The sequence below is a fragment of the Anopheles stephensi genome, chromosome 3 (assembly GCF_013141755.1).
Source record: "Anopheles stephensi strain Indian chromosome 3, UCI_ANSTEP_V1.0, whole genome shotgun sequence".
Taxonomy (NCBI): domain Eukaryota; kingdom Metazoa; phylum Arthropoda; class Insecta; order Diptera; family Culicidae; genus Anopheles; species Anopheles stephensi.
Genome location: NC_050203.1, coordinates 49133870 through 49148325, shown reverse-complemented (window position 1 = coordinate 49148325; position 14456 = coordinate 49133870). Strand labels below are relative to the sequence as shown.

Below are 14456 nucleotides of genomic sequence, written 5' to 3'. Positions count from 1 at the left end.
GTGTAGGAAGCGGGAACTGTCCTTTAGCAACAATACTTCAACACGTGGCTAAAGACTTTGACGAACTTGGGCTTTGATGATATGCTGATGATGTCAGTTTTAATTTACAACGGGGGTGACTTGTACGGCAATCAAAAACGAACATCAAAAGAATGTTTTTCTTAGCAATATTAACGGAATCATCAAATATATTTGAAATGTAATGACCTGTTTTCGTTCCCATTTCCGAAAACTTTGCATACCTAGTAGAAATGAACGCCGAAAGCGTTCGATTGCCTTGTATGGGTCGGCAACAGCACAACAATTATAGAGCTTTATCCTCCTCGGGAGCGTTTATAATAAGGATTATGTTCTTAACGGACTCTCACCATATCGAGCGATCGAAGTTTCGAATTTCTGCTCCGTCACCGACTGATCAACAAGGCAAACGATGATGATGAGATGTGATAGGGATCGAATCGAACGTGATCAAAGAGAGAAGAGGAAATCAAATCGCTGAATGAGATTTTGTTGGGTGTAAAGCAAGGGATATTGCTGATGGACAGGTTGTTCGTTTATTGATCTTTTCTTGTAGCAGAGTAAAAGTTGTATTTGTAAAGCTTGAAAAATATTCGAGCAGTATTTTTTTTGTATGCAAACATCCAGTCAAAGTGTAGGAAATGTTTTGAAATAATAAATAGAAGACTCTTACCGAAAGCAGCATAGTCAGCAGAGTCTGGTTAAGCTTCCGTTCCTGCTGACACTAATACGGTTTCGAATAACGCGTTTTCGTGCTCCCTGAGACCGTCTCTTATTGTCGTGATAAAATCAGGTCCTCAGGTTTGATACCTTGACGATGTGACTAAACTTCCACCGATCATATCGAACCGAAAAACCAGTTATTTCACCTTACACTTGGCGAACCGTTTGCTGAGAAAAACAGCGCGCTTCGAGTTCGGCAACGCGGCCAGAACCAGTCAAATGTTTTGATCGGGTCGTTTATTTTGTTTCGATCCGTCCCGCTCTGTCACTCGGGGTCCGAAAGACGGGTCGAAAGATAACAGGATAACTTTACCTTGCTGCGGTGCTCATCGTGTCCGCAGCTTGCTCGAAGTTCAGTTGGTGACAGCTGAAGAAAACTTTCTTCCCAAAGGACCTGTGCGAGCGGAGTGCGCACACTGGGCGTTGTGTGCGCACTCCGAAAGCGCCTTGGAGCGCGTTGCCACCTGAGTATGCAGATATGCGGTTATTTGCATAAATTTTATATCGATTCGTTGAATTAATTGTATCGCATATTTCATTCATTTCCCCGGGCCCGCGTGTGCTTTACAAGCTAGGCACACTACGCAGAGGGTGTCTTATGGGCCATTAACGTGTACGGTAGATTCCGAGGTGGAAGGAAAATGCGGTAACTGAACTCGAAAGGGGGCACAAGACTGAGATGAACCTCAAACAAATGCAATACAGTTTAAGCTGGTCACAGCCTTTCGCTGGCAAACTCTATGTTACTTTTTTATTGCCTTGTGAGTTCTCACTTCAGGAAGGGGAGTGTCAGCCAAGAACATGACCGTATATGGTGTGGTTCAATTATACAGTGCGTAACTACCGATGTATTTTTTGTTCTTAGTTGGAGATAAGCCAATACAACTGAAGTCTAGAAAAACGTTTAATTTTAACTTCAAACACCCAAGAGTTTTCCAGTTTCCGTCTAGCAAGGAACAACGATCGATTGTACGTAACGAAGTACTAAACGGAATACAACAACCGAATTCTCTCATCATCACAAAATCTACCCTGACGTACAAGCTCCACAGACGCCTGTCTTACCAAAAATAATACCGTTCTCCATCGGCTGCGGTTTCCGTCTCGAACCGGACCCCCATCGAAACCTTTCCAACCCGCCACTGCACCGGATCCCACGGACACGTTATTTCACGCGCCAATTTATTGCGCCAGAATCGCGGTGTTCCGTAGATGGGTGATTAATTGATGACACTGGGACAAACACTGAGCTCCATTGCTCTTCTTTTCGATGTATTTTTGATTGCTCCGGTCTCGTTCGCTCCAGTTGGTACGCGTATCGTACAATTGATCGTTACTGCTCGTTGCAGTCAGAAGAATCAGAGTGGTTGCAGAGAAAAAGGTTGGATAGTGACGAAGGTCTCCATTTTCGGCAGGTGCTGAAATTGTTAATTTGCTCTCCTGTTGCCGTACTGGTATCGCCCTGTCCACGCACCACCGGGATCGATCGATGATTGCGCGGTTTCGATTCGCCAGCAGCCTGGCATATGCCATATTTCCTTGAGAACGGCGTCGCATCACGTTGAAGTTTTGCGGTGATTCGCCGTTTTGCCGTCGTATTAGTCGTGCGCGATGGGTGTGTACAATAATGTCAGTATCTGATGCGTAGATAACGCAATGGGATCGATCGCAACTGGACAGGACCGAAACAATCGGACGTGAAATGGTCGAAACGAATGGTCGAATGTACCGAACCGTACATTTGTTAATTGAATATCGGAACGAATTCGATTAGATCTCGGAAAGGGGTAAGACCCTAGACGAACGACGTCAGTAGCGTAATTGACGCTGTCAGTTTTTGATCCATTTCTATGTCCCACCGATCGGAAGCTTTCCTGGAGGAACCCTCCTCGACGTTGTATGAGACTGACATTTTGCAAACGGGGAACGATCACAGACGGTTGAAGTTTTCTGCCGGTGTTGACACTTTTTTTTTTCAGTACCCAATAGCATGTCGACGTCCAATTTAACGGTCCGTTATCCTCGAACAAGCAGGTCAGCGATAGCCTGCGGACATCGAGCAGCAAAGCTTTGTGACGAATTTTGCGCTCCAAACACCGAGGTTTAATCCGCTGGCTTTGAACCACGCGGTTGCTGCGCAGAAAGAAAGCGTACATAAGTTGCGTGCGAGAAAAGATAACACGTGCATGGCAAAGGCGTAGCCCCTGCGGCATGTTGGTTTGCTCGATCTGGGCTTCTGCCGTGGCATTTTGACGTACGATCCACTTGTCGTGTGCGTCTGCCATCATCGTCTTCTAGCTGTGGTGCTGCAGGGTGAAATCGGCAGGGCCTTATTTTATCCCAATTAACCTTATCCACAAGGGGTCCGATCATCTGCGTCGAATTCTTCGGAATCGGAGCGTCCAAAGAGCGTCCATTCGCCTGTTCGCCTTTTTCGGGAGAACGATGCTTGCGGGACTAGCGATTTACTTAATCTTTTAGAGTGGATCGAGCAGATGGAATTGGTTGGAGGTCCTACCTGCGGGACGCATACCTGCGCTCGAGACGAGACACTTTGTCCACAGACACAACACGTTGGCGGCCAGATCTTATAGCACAAAAAAAAAAACAACCGAAACCGGCTCCGAGGGACAGGATCCGTGGGGAAGCAGGAGCACCAGACAGCCGCTTCAGGCTGTCGATAGGTTAAAGCTGCGTGTACGACGACGATCAACACTGAAGCTCGACTTTTCCCTGACTCTTCCGCACACTATGCCCGGCGATTATATCTCACTCACAAAGGCCCGAAACTAGGGGGAAAGCTTTCTTGACGATCTTGGAAGATTTTCTAGATACTTCGGCTGTCGGATCGCAAAACCAACGCACTGTGCTCAATGTGTGTCTGTTCCATCACGTCCAGATCCATTGCGTAGGGATCGCTCACTCTCGGCAAGCAAAGAGAAAGAGATGGCAGCAGAGTAGCCCCCATCGTAAAAGAAAAACTCCACCGTCGAAACTGGATTTGGACAGAGGATAGAAATTATTACCTGAGCCCTTTAGCCCTGGTCACCTGGCGTCACCTTGCTTGCCTACTTTCTGCGCCATCTCGCCTCTATGGAAGGTTGCGTTCGGCGTGGCTTGTGCATGGCCCTGTTTGACCACTCGAGGGCTTAAATTATCGACGCACGTTCCAGCTGTTGGGAAGGAGTGAGGCCACTGGCCCAACGCTTAGTGATGGACTATTAGCGCTCTAATGATTACCATTAATGAAAGAACTTTTTCCGAAGGCTAGTGGACCGGTGGTTTTGCTCGTATGAGCCATGTTTTTGTTGGTGTTTAGGTACAAACTTCTCAACAGATGTTGAACATCAGACGAAACACATTTCTCTTCCTGGTTCGGGGTAAATCTAGCTTCTGTTTTGGTGGAGTTAAAAGATAGCCTCCCAGAATTCAAGATGTTCAAGATATTTTCAAGCAATCTCTTCGGGTAGTTCTTGTTTCTAATATATTCGGCGCTATTCTACTGGCTTTCTTATGAGTGCTACAACAAGATCAACTAAATATGGAAAAGCATTGCGTATCAAGCACTGCTTACTTTTGAAAACGGACTAACTGTACTGGTTGCTTGCTTGCTTGTGTGCTGCTAACCTAAACAAACAACCGAGCGTTTCCTTAACGGTGTTAGCGTTTAGAGCTAGTGTGCAGTAATCTAAGTTGTAGGTTGCAGTAAAAATGCCACCAAGAAAACCAAGAAACTCTAATGGACTGCAAAGTGCCATAAGCAACGAAATATAATTACCGTTCGCTGCTACTGGGCTGGACACACCAGTTATAACCGAATGACTTTGGCACCGGTGGTAAGCATTAACGGACGATTTATGCTGCTAGCGGTTTTCATTGACTCCGCCCAACTTTGCATTCATTTTGGTCTATTTAAGCGTCTACTTTTAGCGTTTATTTACCAACCTTTATTGAGATTGTGTAATGGAAATGCGATAGTATAGGTAGTTCGTTCGCATCTTTAACTACTACTTATCATTATTTATTTCAGATGTAATAGCTCCATAATGAATCAATATTTACTTGTTAGTAAAGTATGGAAAAATGTTCATCATAAATATTTTAATTCTTTACATAGTATATTCCACAATGAACGATCGCTTAATTCGATGATCATCTCTCTAATCTCGTAAACGATCGTGCGATCTCACTTTACGCTTCGCATTGTAATCATAGTCGAGAGAACAACATTTCAAAATGGCCGCCCTACGTATAAAATCTTCCGTTCGGGAATTCGCGTAACGTTATGTGCGTTCACAAGTACAATCTCGTGCCCAAAGTATCCGCGCTCGTGGCCGCCTGTTCAGTTTTTTTTTTCAAGTTGTTTCGAGTAAGGCGCGAAGATTCGCTCCAAGCACTGAACAGCTGTGTGCGATGAGGCGTTGCCTGAACGCCAGCCTGAACAAATCAAAGGAGCCAAGCATCTTCCATATCGGGAGGCGGCTGGTCGTTGAACTTGGCGTATGGCCGATGGCTCTTCTCTACCGTGGCACGCGTTTTCTACCGGCCGGATGTCCCACTTCTTTAGCGAGCCCTTCGCTGAGTGTGACCTACGTACAATATGTCTGCAATCACTGTCGCGCATCTATGGTCTACCAGTGCGCTGGATGGATAGATGGATGGCTAGAAAGTGGTTGTGACAAAAGCCACGGTGCAGATGAGCATTAGCCCGCTGGCAACGCGCTTTAGTTCCCTAGTTCCGCAGGTATTGAAATTCATGATGATTCGCGCTTCATGTCGTTGTGATGGTAGGTTGCAGACAGTCGGGGAACTGCTGGAAGCGAGATATGTGTTGCCCCGAGAGGTTGGATTTTCCGGTTATCATTAGCCGCGTGGAACGTGCTATGATGGAGATGTAAATTTAATTAATCGCCATTACTGCAGACAGTTTTCTTTTCTCGCTTGTCTGATTGTATCCTGTCTTTCTTGAGCTTATACGAGTGCATTTTTAATATAACTTTTTTGAATATGAACTGCTAACAAAAATCGAAATAATTCGTTGTTTTCACGTGTTAGTTACACAAAGCTTCGACCCTTAGATCATGGTCGATCGCGATCATATCACCAAACGACGATCATACGCATACTTTCTGCCTGCTCATGAAACCTGCTCATCCGCGATCCCGGCGTTAACAGCTCATTTTGTGAGCAAAATCTTATACATTACCTTTTGCGCATATAGGCTTCACCTTTTGTGTTCTGTCAGGCACAGCGCAGCCTGCAGGCGTGCATTCGCTATGCTCTTGCAGCACCTTCTGGCTGGCCTGCTTTATTGTCGGCACTTCGTTTGTTCGCAAGATGTCCGCTAAATGAGGCAGCATAAAACATATCATTACGCTTTATGTTTATAATAAAACCGTTAATGAAAAACTATCACGAACCCGTGAACGATGGCCACGATGTGGCTGTGGACTGGGCGTAATAAACCGAAATGCATAAAATTCGCCACGCCACGCAATTGCAGTGCGAAATACTAACTGCATTCGCTGCAAGAGACGTCTCCCGAGACGTCCTGCACCTCCGTGTCGTGGCCCGCAGCAACCTCGGCCAGGGAAGATGGTTGTTTATCTTTACCGCCAACCGAACCCGGGGTGTGAAATGGGGCCACGTACGCACTCCAAAGCGCTGCAGATTTGACGCAAACTTTCGCCCGAAAGCATGGTGCGAATATCCATGCGTGTGTTTCGTTGCAGAAAATAAAAGAAGCGTCGAACCCTACCCGGGCAAACGGTTGCAATCAAACCGTGCCAGCGCACCGGATCGCTCCCGTAAGCAGCAATCCGAAGTCAATTATTTCGTAATGCTTATTTACGAAATGATGGCCTTTGGGGTTGTTCCGCGTTGCGTTACGGTTTTGGGGAAGCCGCGTGGTCCGCCCCGGTGAAGGAGAGTTCGGTCGCTGTTCTGCCGTGGCTGTGATTATCATAACGGGAAACTCTAGGCCCGGATGGGATGGGTTCGCCCGATGGGGGGAAAATGGATGGGAGGGTTTTGCAGTTGAACCGGCCGATCACGATTCGGCGATTTCCGCAAATTGGTTGCCTGCAGAATTCAAACGAAAGCATTGCGTCGTAGGTAGCTTGCAAAGCTTGCAAGGTTAAAAATATGTCACACCACATCACCGACCTGGTTGGTGTGAGACCAACTGTTGGTGCCTCGATGGACGGATGGATGTCTAAATTGGGGTAGAGTTGTACGCCGTTCCTTTGCTATGTCAGTTCCAGTAGGTCCATGCTGGTGCCCACTACGAATAAGCTGGACAATTCACCAGGAACATTCCGGCACATTGCTCGAGGTGAGCCACATATCGTTTCATACTCGCCACGACGTGAGCGCAACCAGTGTGATTGGAGAATTTTAATGATATAATAAGATTAAGATCAATCCTATCGATTGCTCTTTCGCCTGGACGCAGCTGACGCTATATCTTAAGCAGCTCGCTATTTCTCATTCTCGTTCGCTCATTCACTCGATTCACCCAGGTCGGGTTGTAATGGTTTACGAACGGTACTGGAAACAAGGGATGGAAAACTCGGGAACTTGCAGAACTGGCGCAATTATCTACGCATATGTACGCGCCTGGAAGTGAATGAAATCGAGTAGCCGAAGGAACGTCCAACCGTGTTGGGAAGCATGTTCCGATACGTGTGCGTGTATCTCGTGCCCGGTGAAGGGGTCTTCGGTCTTTCCAGGGTGTCATTATGCTTGGGTATGTGCGTGAGCGATTGACGGGCCAAGGAAAATGCAAGCACACGCAAATCTACCGGCTAAGTATTGATATTCGATTGCGTGCACCGAGTGTTTCTTATTTCTTCTTGACCGTAATGGGAGTACCATTGCCCGATCGTTCCTGGGTTTGTTTTTCCTCACTGTTTTCGGGTGCACTTTTGTAAAAAAAGCCTAATTGAACTCACCAGCCACCATCAGCTGAGAAGCAGTGAAGCTACCAATGAATGGAAGCAAACTGCACGCTTCTGTAAAGCGAAAATAAACGATTTAAAAGAAACAGGGATATGGCGTATTAAATAAGCAGCCATTTTCATGCGAGTGTGTTTGTACCATTTCAGATGCATCTTCATCAAACGAAGCCGTCCACCTGCAGCAAAGACTGAAGAGCCTCAGCTCGGAGTTGGTGACGCTGAGGAATCGACTGCACACCGGCGGCCAACCCACCGGAACCGGACCCAATGGAGGCGGTGTGCCTGTCGGAGGTGGTGCAGTAGTATCACCAACATCTGCACCAAATACTACCAACACTGGTTCGGGTCATGGTGTTGGAACGCATGGAACGGCCGGACTGGCGACACACGCAAACAACGCGTCCAGCAACAACGGCCTCCTAACGAGCACGGTCGGAGCGAACGGGATCAATGTGCTACCACATCTTGCCAACGGGTGTCCAAATAACACTACCAACAACAACAACAACAACAACAGCAACAACACCACCAACAACAACATCAACAGCAACTCGAACAACAGCGCTACCAATAATGCTAAGGTAAGTCGGGAACGATGGCAGGAGCCCTCGGACCACTCTTTGGCTGCTAGCACGGCTGCCAAATGCCTAGCGATTGATTTATCGTCGTATTGGGTCCTGCGGGGTTGTTGCATGCCCGCAGCATAGGACCGATTTCGTGACTTTAGACTGATGCATCCATATGGTTCCACTTCTTCGTGTCTATCGATAGAATCACATGCTAGTGACGAGTGCAGCCCAGTGCATACCTGCAAACCAGGCGAGCAACAATCTGAACGCCTCCCAACACAACGTCAACGTCTTGCCAATCGTTTCACCAAGAAATACCTCAATACCGTACCCTTTGCCACATCACAATGTTAGCAGCGGCACTATGCTTCACGGAGGTGAGTAGAACAGTGGGTTTCGTGTGATATTTGTGTGCATGTTTGCTAGTCTCGTTTGGAAACTAGCTAGGAACTTTGAAAAATAGGTTACTGAAGAGTAGGAACTATTCGATTAGGAAAAGGCGAATTAAATAGCTTGGACATGGGATTCAAAAGTTGAACTCTTAAAAAAAAGTTGCTAATTACAAAGCGAATTCTTCTTCACCTAAAAGATATGATAGTATAGGAGTTCCTTTCACATGTTACATATCCATCCGACATCCTTACACCTATCTAGTGTAAAACAAACCGACCACCGAGCCGTAGAACAGGAATCTTCATGTTCGAATCTCGTGTATGACCCTGAACACGCTGCTGCTCTTCCGATTCTTCGTTCTGTGGCCGTGATTTCGTTTGCAAGTCGCGTACGCGATCATCCATCAGCCGTCCAACCTGAGCGGCATAATAATTTGTTCGTGTCCGTGCAAATCGCACGGTCTCCGTTCTGCTGTAGTTCTTCTCGAGCCGGCGTAGTAAAACGATGGCAGTGACTGATGTGGCGGCGATCCTGCGTTGCATAATGTGCGGGTACCTACCGGGTAGCTGGCGGATGGGTTTCGCTGTGTCTGTAGCCACGGCCTCATCAAAACGGCCATGATTATAGTTCATTTTACTTTCGTTCACGTCGCCGCGAAACGGAGAAAGAATGCACGGGGTTTTGGTTTGCTGCATGCGTTTCGAGGTGACCGGTATTAATAATAATAATAAGGCGAGTACCGAGCCCGCTGCATTACATACCGGTGAACATGTTGTTTAAATTATTGACCATATAATTTGTTTTATTGGAGAAGCATAAATCAGAACGAAGCGAGAAGGTACCAAACCATTAAAGCAGGCAATAACAACAAACAAAAGTAAAGTCCTCGGACTGTATCATTTTCGCTTGCCTCTTTGGCGGAAAATTATCGAATCTTCGGCCAACATCAAGTGAAAGACATGTTGTAGACAAAAACTGTACAGTAAGGATAGAGTGAAAACGGAAATGAACGGGAAGAAGAGTTTCCTTCCATTCTCAACAGCTGGTATTAGGCTTTCGGTCGGTAAAGTAAACTTTTACTGTTGTCAACGTTATACTAATTTCGTCGATCACCAATTCGGGCCTTCTCTTTTTGCTGTACGATCAACGCTATGAGCTTATGAAAATGTGTTCAAATGCTCGGCAAGATAGTGATGAGTAATCTCGATACTGATGCGGAAACCTGTCGCTGTGCAGCCTTAATCGTCGCTGCTAACAATTCCGTTGATAGCTCATTTGAATATTTGGAAATTTATGAGCTCTCCTGCCGTGAGCGCATGCGTATAGGAGGCGAAAGTTGCAGCCATTATCAAGGCATCAGGACCGCTCCATCTACTAAACCTGGCCCAATGGCCCGGGCGGATAAGTATATGCGTAAGCTATTAAAGTGAAAAATCGTCCAGCATTACCTGACACCGTTAAATCCTGCGGGCGAAAAGTTACAGAACTAGTCTTCAAAAAGGCTGCTTCAGACGTTGCGTATATCATACGAACCTTGGAATGGTTCGTGCAAGTTATGAATTGACTTTAATCAAGCATTTAATGTGTAATAATTATTTTGACGCAGTAGGACAGCAGTGTGTTAGGGCAATAGCTTTGTTGTAAATGTTAAGCTTCCAACAAACATTGTAATCAGAGGTGTTTTGATGTTCGTGCCTGTATGCTTGTTCTCTGATTTGTACTCCTATGGGAGCGATCACTAATTTTTCTCTGACTCTTATCAGATACGATACCATGCGGTGGAACGCTTCCGAGGCGCACGGCGATGGGCTTCGGTGGCAACTCGATCCAGTACAACATGGGTGGACATACCGGCAGCGGGGGACTCGGCACAATCGTCTCACCGAGCGGTGGTGGATCTGGAACGCTGCCTGCTGGTACCGGGTCCTCCACCGCCCACTTTCGAGATCGGCAGGAAGGCACCGGTACTAACGAGATGGACGATCTGATACATCTGCCCGGTCCGCTTACCGAGGATGCCGTCATGCGTACGTTGCACAACCGCTTCAATGATGGGAAATATTTCGTAAGTATCTTAGGAAATATCACTTTTGGGAAGCTTCCAAACTGTCATTGCAAAGGAATGATTAACTCTGGCTGCGATCTATCCATCATGGGGATACAGTGAACTGCTAAATGTGTCAGAGCTCTTATAGTAACCGGTGTTGTGATCGTATTTGTAGGCAGAATCAACACAGTCTTTAAAAAAGCCTGTATAAAAGCCCATATCCAAATCAGACGGATAATCGTCACTGTCTAGTATCTTTGTCCAAAAACAGAAAGAGCAAGAAACTACATTTACTACACCCACTCGGAGCTGCACTTTGACGCCAAACGCCATTCTACCCACCCGGTGGAACATATAAAATGGCCTGGACCACTTTCGCTCGATCGTTCGGTGGTTTATCGTTAGTTAAAAAAGCCTCAAACACCCCAACAGAACCGTTCGTTCAAACACTGAATAATGCGCTGCTGTGACCCAAAGAAATCCAAATAAGTGAAAATAAACTTCAAGCCACACAGTTGCTGACCTGCTTTTCAACAGGCGTTGGCTGTGCATCGCGCACAGAAACACTTGGTGCTGCCTGTGCTAAGTAACTTTTATTTTCCATTTTCCTTTCACTGTTTCCCCTATTTTACGATATGTAGACGGCAGCAGCCAAATAATTAAACAATCAAACATTAAACAACAATCGCGAATGCATGTCAGGGTCAGCGGTGCTGAGTCTTGTCGATTGCTGCTACCTGCCTGCAGTTGGGCACGTGTAAAGAAAATTGGCTTTTCCTTCAAAAACGCTCAATGTGGCGAAATTCTTCGTCTACAGTTGGATTTTTCGAGACGCGACGGACGAAAGAATGAAGCGAAGTGGAATTGTAAATTGAGCTCACAAAATTCACTTTTTGTACATTCGTTGTCTTACCATCTCGGGCTGGACATCCTCCGCCGCCTTCACCTGAGCGTTGATCAGGCGGGTTGGTCTTGATTAAAGAATTAGCTTTAATGAACGGTTTTACTGCCGAACGGCTCGGGTAAACCCGAATTTGGGTCTCGTTTTTCCTCCAGCCAAGGCTTTCGTAGCGTCGGTCGTTTGGCGATTTTCCCTCCGCCAGTGATGTGGTCGGTCCGCTTTCGGACGTTTTCCTCGATTGTGATGATCGTTTAGCTGGAAACGGGCGTGCATGTTTCGTTTCTCACGGAAACCACCAACGACCAACGATGGAAAAAAGCCGTCGTGGAGAAATTTATCCACGAAGCCTATGGAGCTTAGAGCAGCGTTGGGAAGTAAATTTCGCATGACTTCCGCCAAACTGGTTCACGGTAATTTTGGTTGCAAACGCCACAAAAATATCAACGATCAGCGGCCATGATTGTGCGGTCGGCGGCGGCTCGGACAATAATAATGCCGCCACCGGCACCGAGTCTAGCCCGTTTGATTGATGGTTCGATCAATTTGGCGATCGAATGTTGCTGCTCATATGGGACGGAATTGCAATCATCCATTGTGCTGTGACGACTGTGAGGACTATGCTCGGGAGGAGCGTAAAAGAAAGTGAGTGGATCATGCTTTGATCTGGCGCCGAATGAAAATGAAAATGTGAATCAAACGACGGTCGAATTGGGGACATTGGAAAGTGAAGTGTGAAGCGTGGAGTAAGAGGCAAATGCACATACACGCGCGTTAGGATGTGAGGTGATTTAAAATAGTATAATGGTGAATCTTTTCTTCTCAATTTACCGTTCTCCAGATGGTTCAGATAAGTCCAATTTTTAAATTAAGCCCGACAGAGCGATATTCGTGAAAGTATTCGGCGTGCATCGTTTCCCTACATCTATTAAATTCTTGTTAAAGTCTTAATGTTACACCAATTAGGGCTTAGATAGGGTGGTGGATGAATGAAATAAATCCATAAATTTTCCAACCACCTTCATCGCATAGATTCGCGAAGAGGCGAACGAAAGCGCATGCGGACAGCAAAAAAACAAACACACACACACAAAGGTACCACAACAACATGAAAATAAAACAATCAACACCCAACGCCACGCGAGAAGCTATTCCAACGATCCGCGGCATTTCCGCTGCAAAGCCGCGCGATCTCCGCAGGAAGAACCGGTCACTTGCGCTGGTGTGGTCGTTTAGTGTTTGTGCATTGCTCACTCGCCGTGTTGGGGTGTCTTCTTGGTATGGGTTTGTGTTTTTTCCTTTTGCATTCCATTTTTACATTCATTTCATTTGCTAAAAGGTAGCCGTGCTCGCACGAGAGCTTCTCTGACCGGTGGCCTTCTTCTTCCGCTCGGTCGCTATCCGGTTGAATAAATCCGAACCGTACATAAGTAATCATAAAAAGCTCGCTAAACTATGCATGTTGCCTGCCTGTTTGCAGTTTCTGTTTTTGTCCGTATCCTCTACGAGTAGCTGGAGGTAGAAGCAGCTGTGTTCGTAGTCGGAGAAGAAAGGTACGGCCGGCTCTTCTAACGGTGCTGCAGGAAACAACTTCTCATTGCTCACACACAAACACCACATTCGGCCAACGAATGCTCCGCCTGGAAGCTCGCGGGCCGGCTGCCATTTTGAGCTGATCGTACGTACGTATATCCACCTCTAGCAGCAAACGCTGCACACATCGGATCACGGCTCAAGCCGGATCGTGTCAAGAGTGGAATCGCAACCGAGGAAGAAGTTCTGGTTCATTCCAATTAAACGCAACGAACGGGGCACCGGGCTTGCCCCGATCATTAGTGGGCTAGTGGCCGGTGGTTGAAGGCAAGGGCAGAGACGGGAGGTGGGGAAACGCTTGAGCCTATGAAATGAAGATTAAAAATAATCATACGAAGGTGGGAATCATCGTTTAAGTGGTTTTGCGCGTTTCGCGCACCGGAACACAGATGCGCGCAGAGAACTCTGGCAGTGCAGAAATCGATTTTCTGGCAGGGTTACGTTGTTTTTTATCCGCCCTGTTCCCAGTTCCTTTAGATATTCACGTTCATTCGATTCGATTAACCGCACGATTAGCTTGCCCAACCGTCCCACAAGCGCTAATGTCGGCGACCTCCGTGAATATGGCGAGAATATGGGGAGCCACCGTACCGCAGGCGGATTTGCTGTTATGCCTTGCGAGAAGGAATCGAAATGGCGGATATTTTATTCTCTGAGCCGACACGTTGCATTTTTCCAATCGCTTGACAACACATCACCCATTCAGCTTGGGGCTGGCTTGGGGGACATTCTTAAGCGGGCTGTAGCGTCCGATTCCGTCACGGACCACCGAAAGGGTACCTACCGATAACCGATGTAATCATCGCTCGTGGCCGTCGACCTACTTGAGAGTTCCCGTTCAGCATTTACTTTCTACTCCGATCGGTGGGGCTGCCGTACATAAATCACAATCGATCTTCGTACAACGGCATCTGTGACGTGCGGCTTCGATCACCGGTCGATCGATTAATCCTCATTCTGAAGCTTCTTTCGAGAAGGGGGGGTTTTCCGGAATGTGGGGAGTGCACCTCGTTGCTTGGAGGTTTGAAAAAAGGTACAGCTCCCATCCGTTTGGGCATCTCCATACGAATTTTTAATTTAGAAATGAGGAACATTGAATCAATAATATTGGCACTATTAAAGGAAAAGAAATGGTGTTAAGAAAGTCTTAAGTTTGTTACATTTTCACGCAATTTCGTTGTTAACCCACCGAGATAATAACACGCAAGAGGATAGCCGGCAAAATGGTTTAAATTTCACTAAATCGACCGTTTGCG

General features: G+C 46.7%; 1 protein-coding gene across 4 annotated transcripts in view; it reads left to right on the top strand.

Annotated features, from left to right (window-relative positions):
* Positions 1 to 14456, top strand: part of LOC118509046 (myosin-G heavy chain) — a 30880-nt gene that overhangs the window by 8942 nt on the left and 7482 nt on the right. For all 4 annotated transcript variants that reach the window (XM_036049121.1, XM_036049123.1, XM_036049124.1 and 1 more), the window contains 3 exons: positions 7848 to 8281; positions 8472 to 8646; positions 10426 to 10727. In XM_036049121.1, the coding sequence (XP_035905014.1) occupies positions 7848 to 8281; positions 8472 to 8646; positions 10426 to 10727 (911 nt within the window). The remainder of the gene's footprint in view (positions 1 to 7847; positions 8282 to 8471; positions 8647 to 10425; positions 10728 to 14456) is intronic.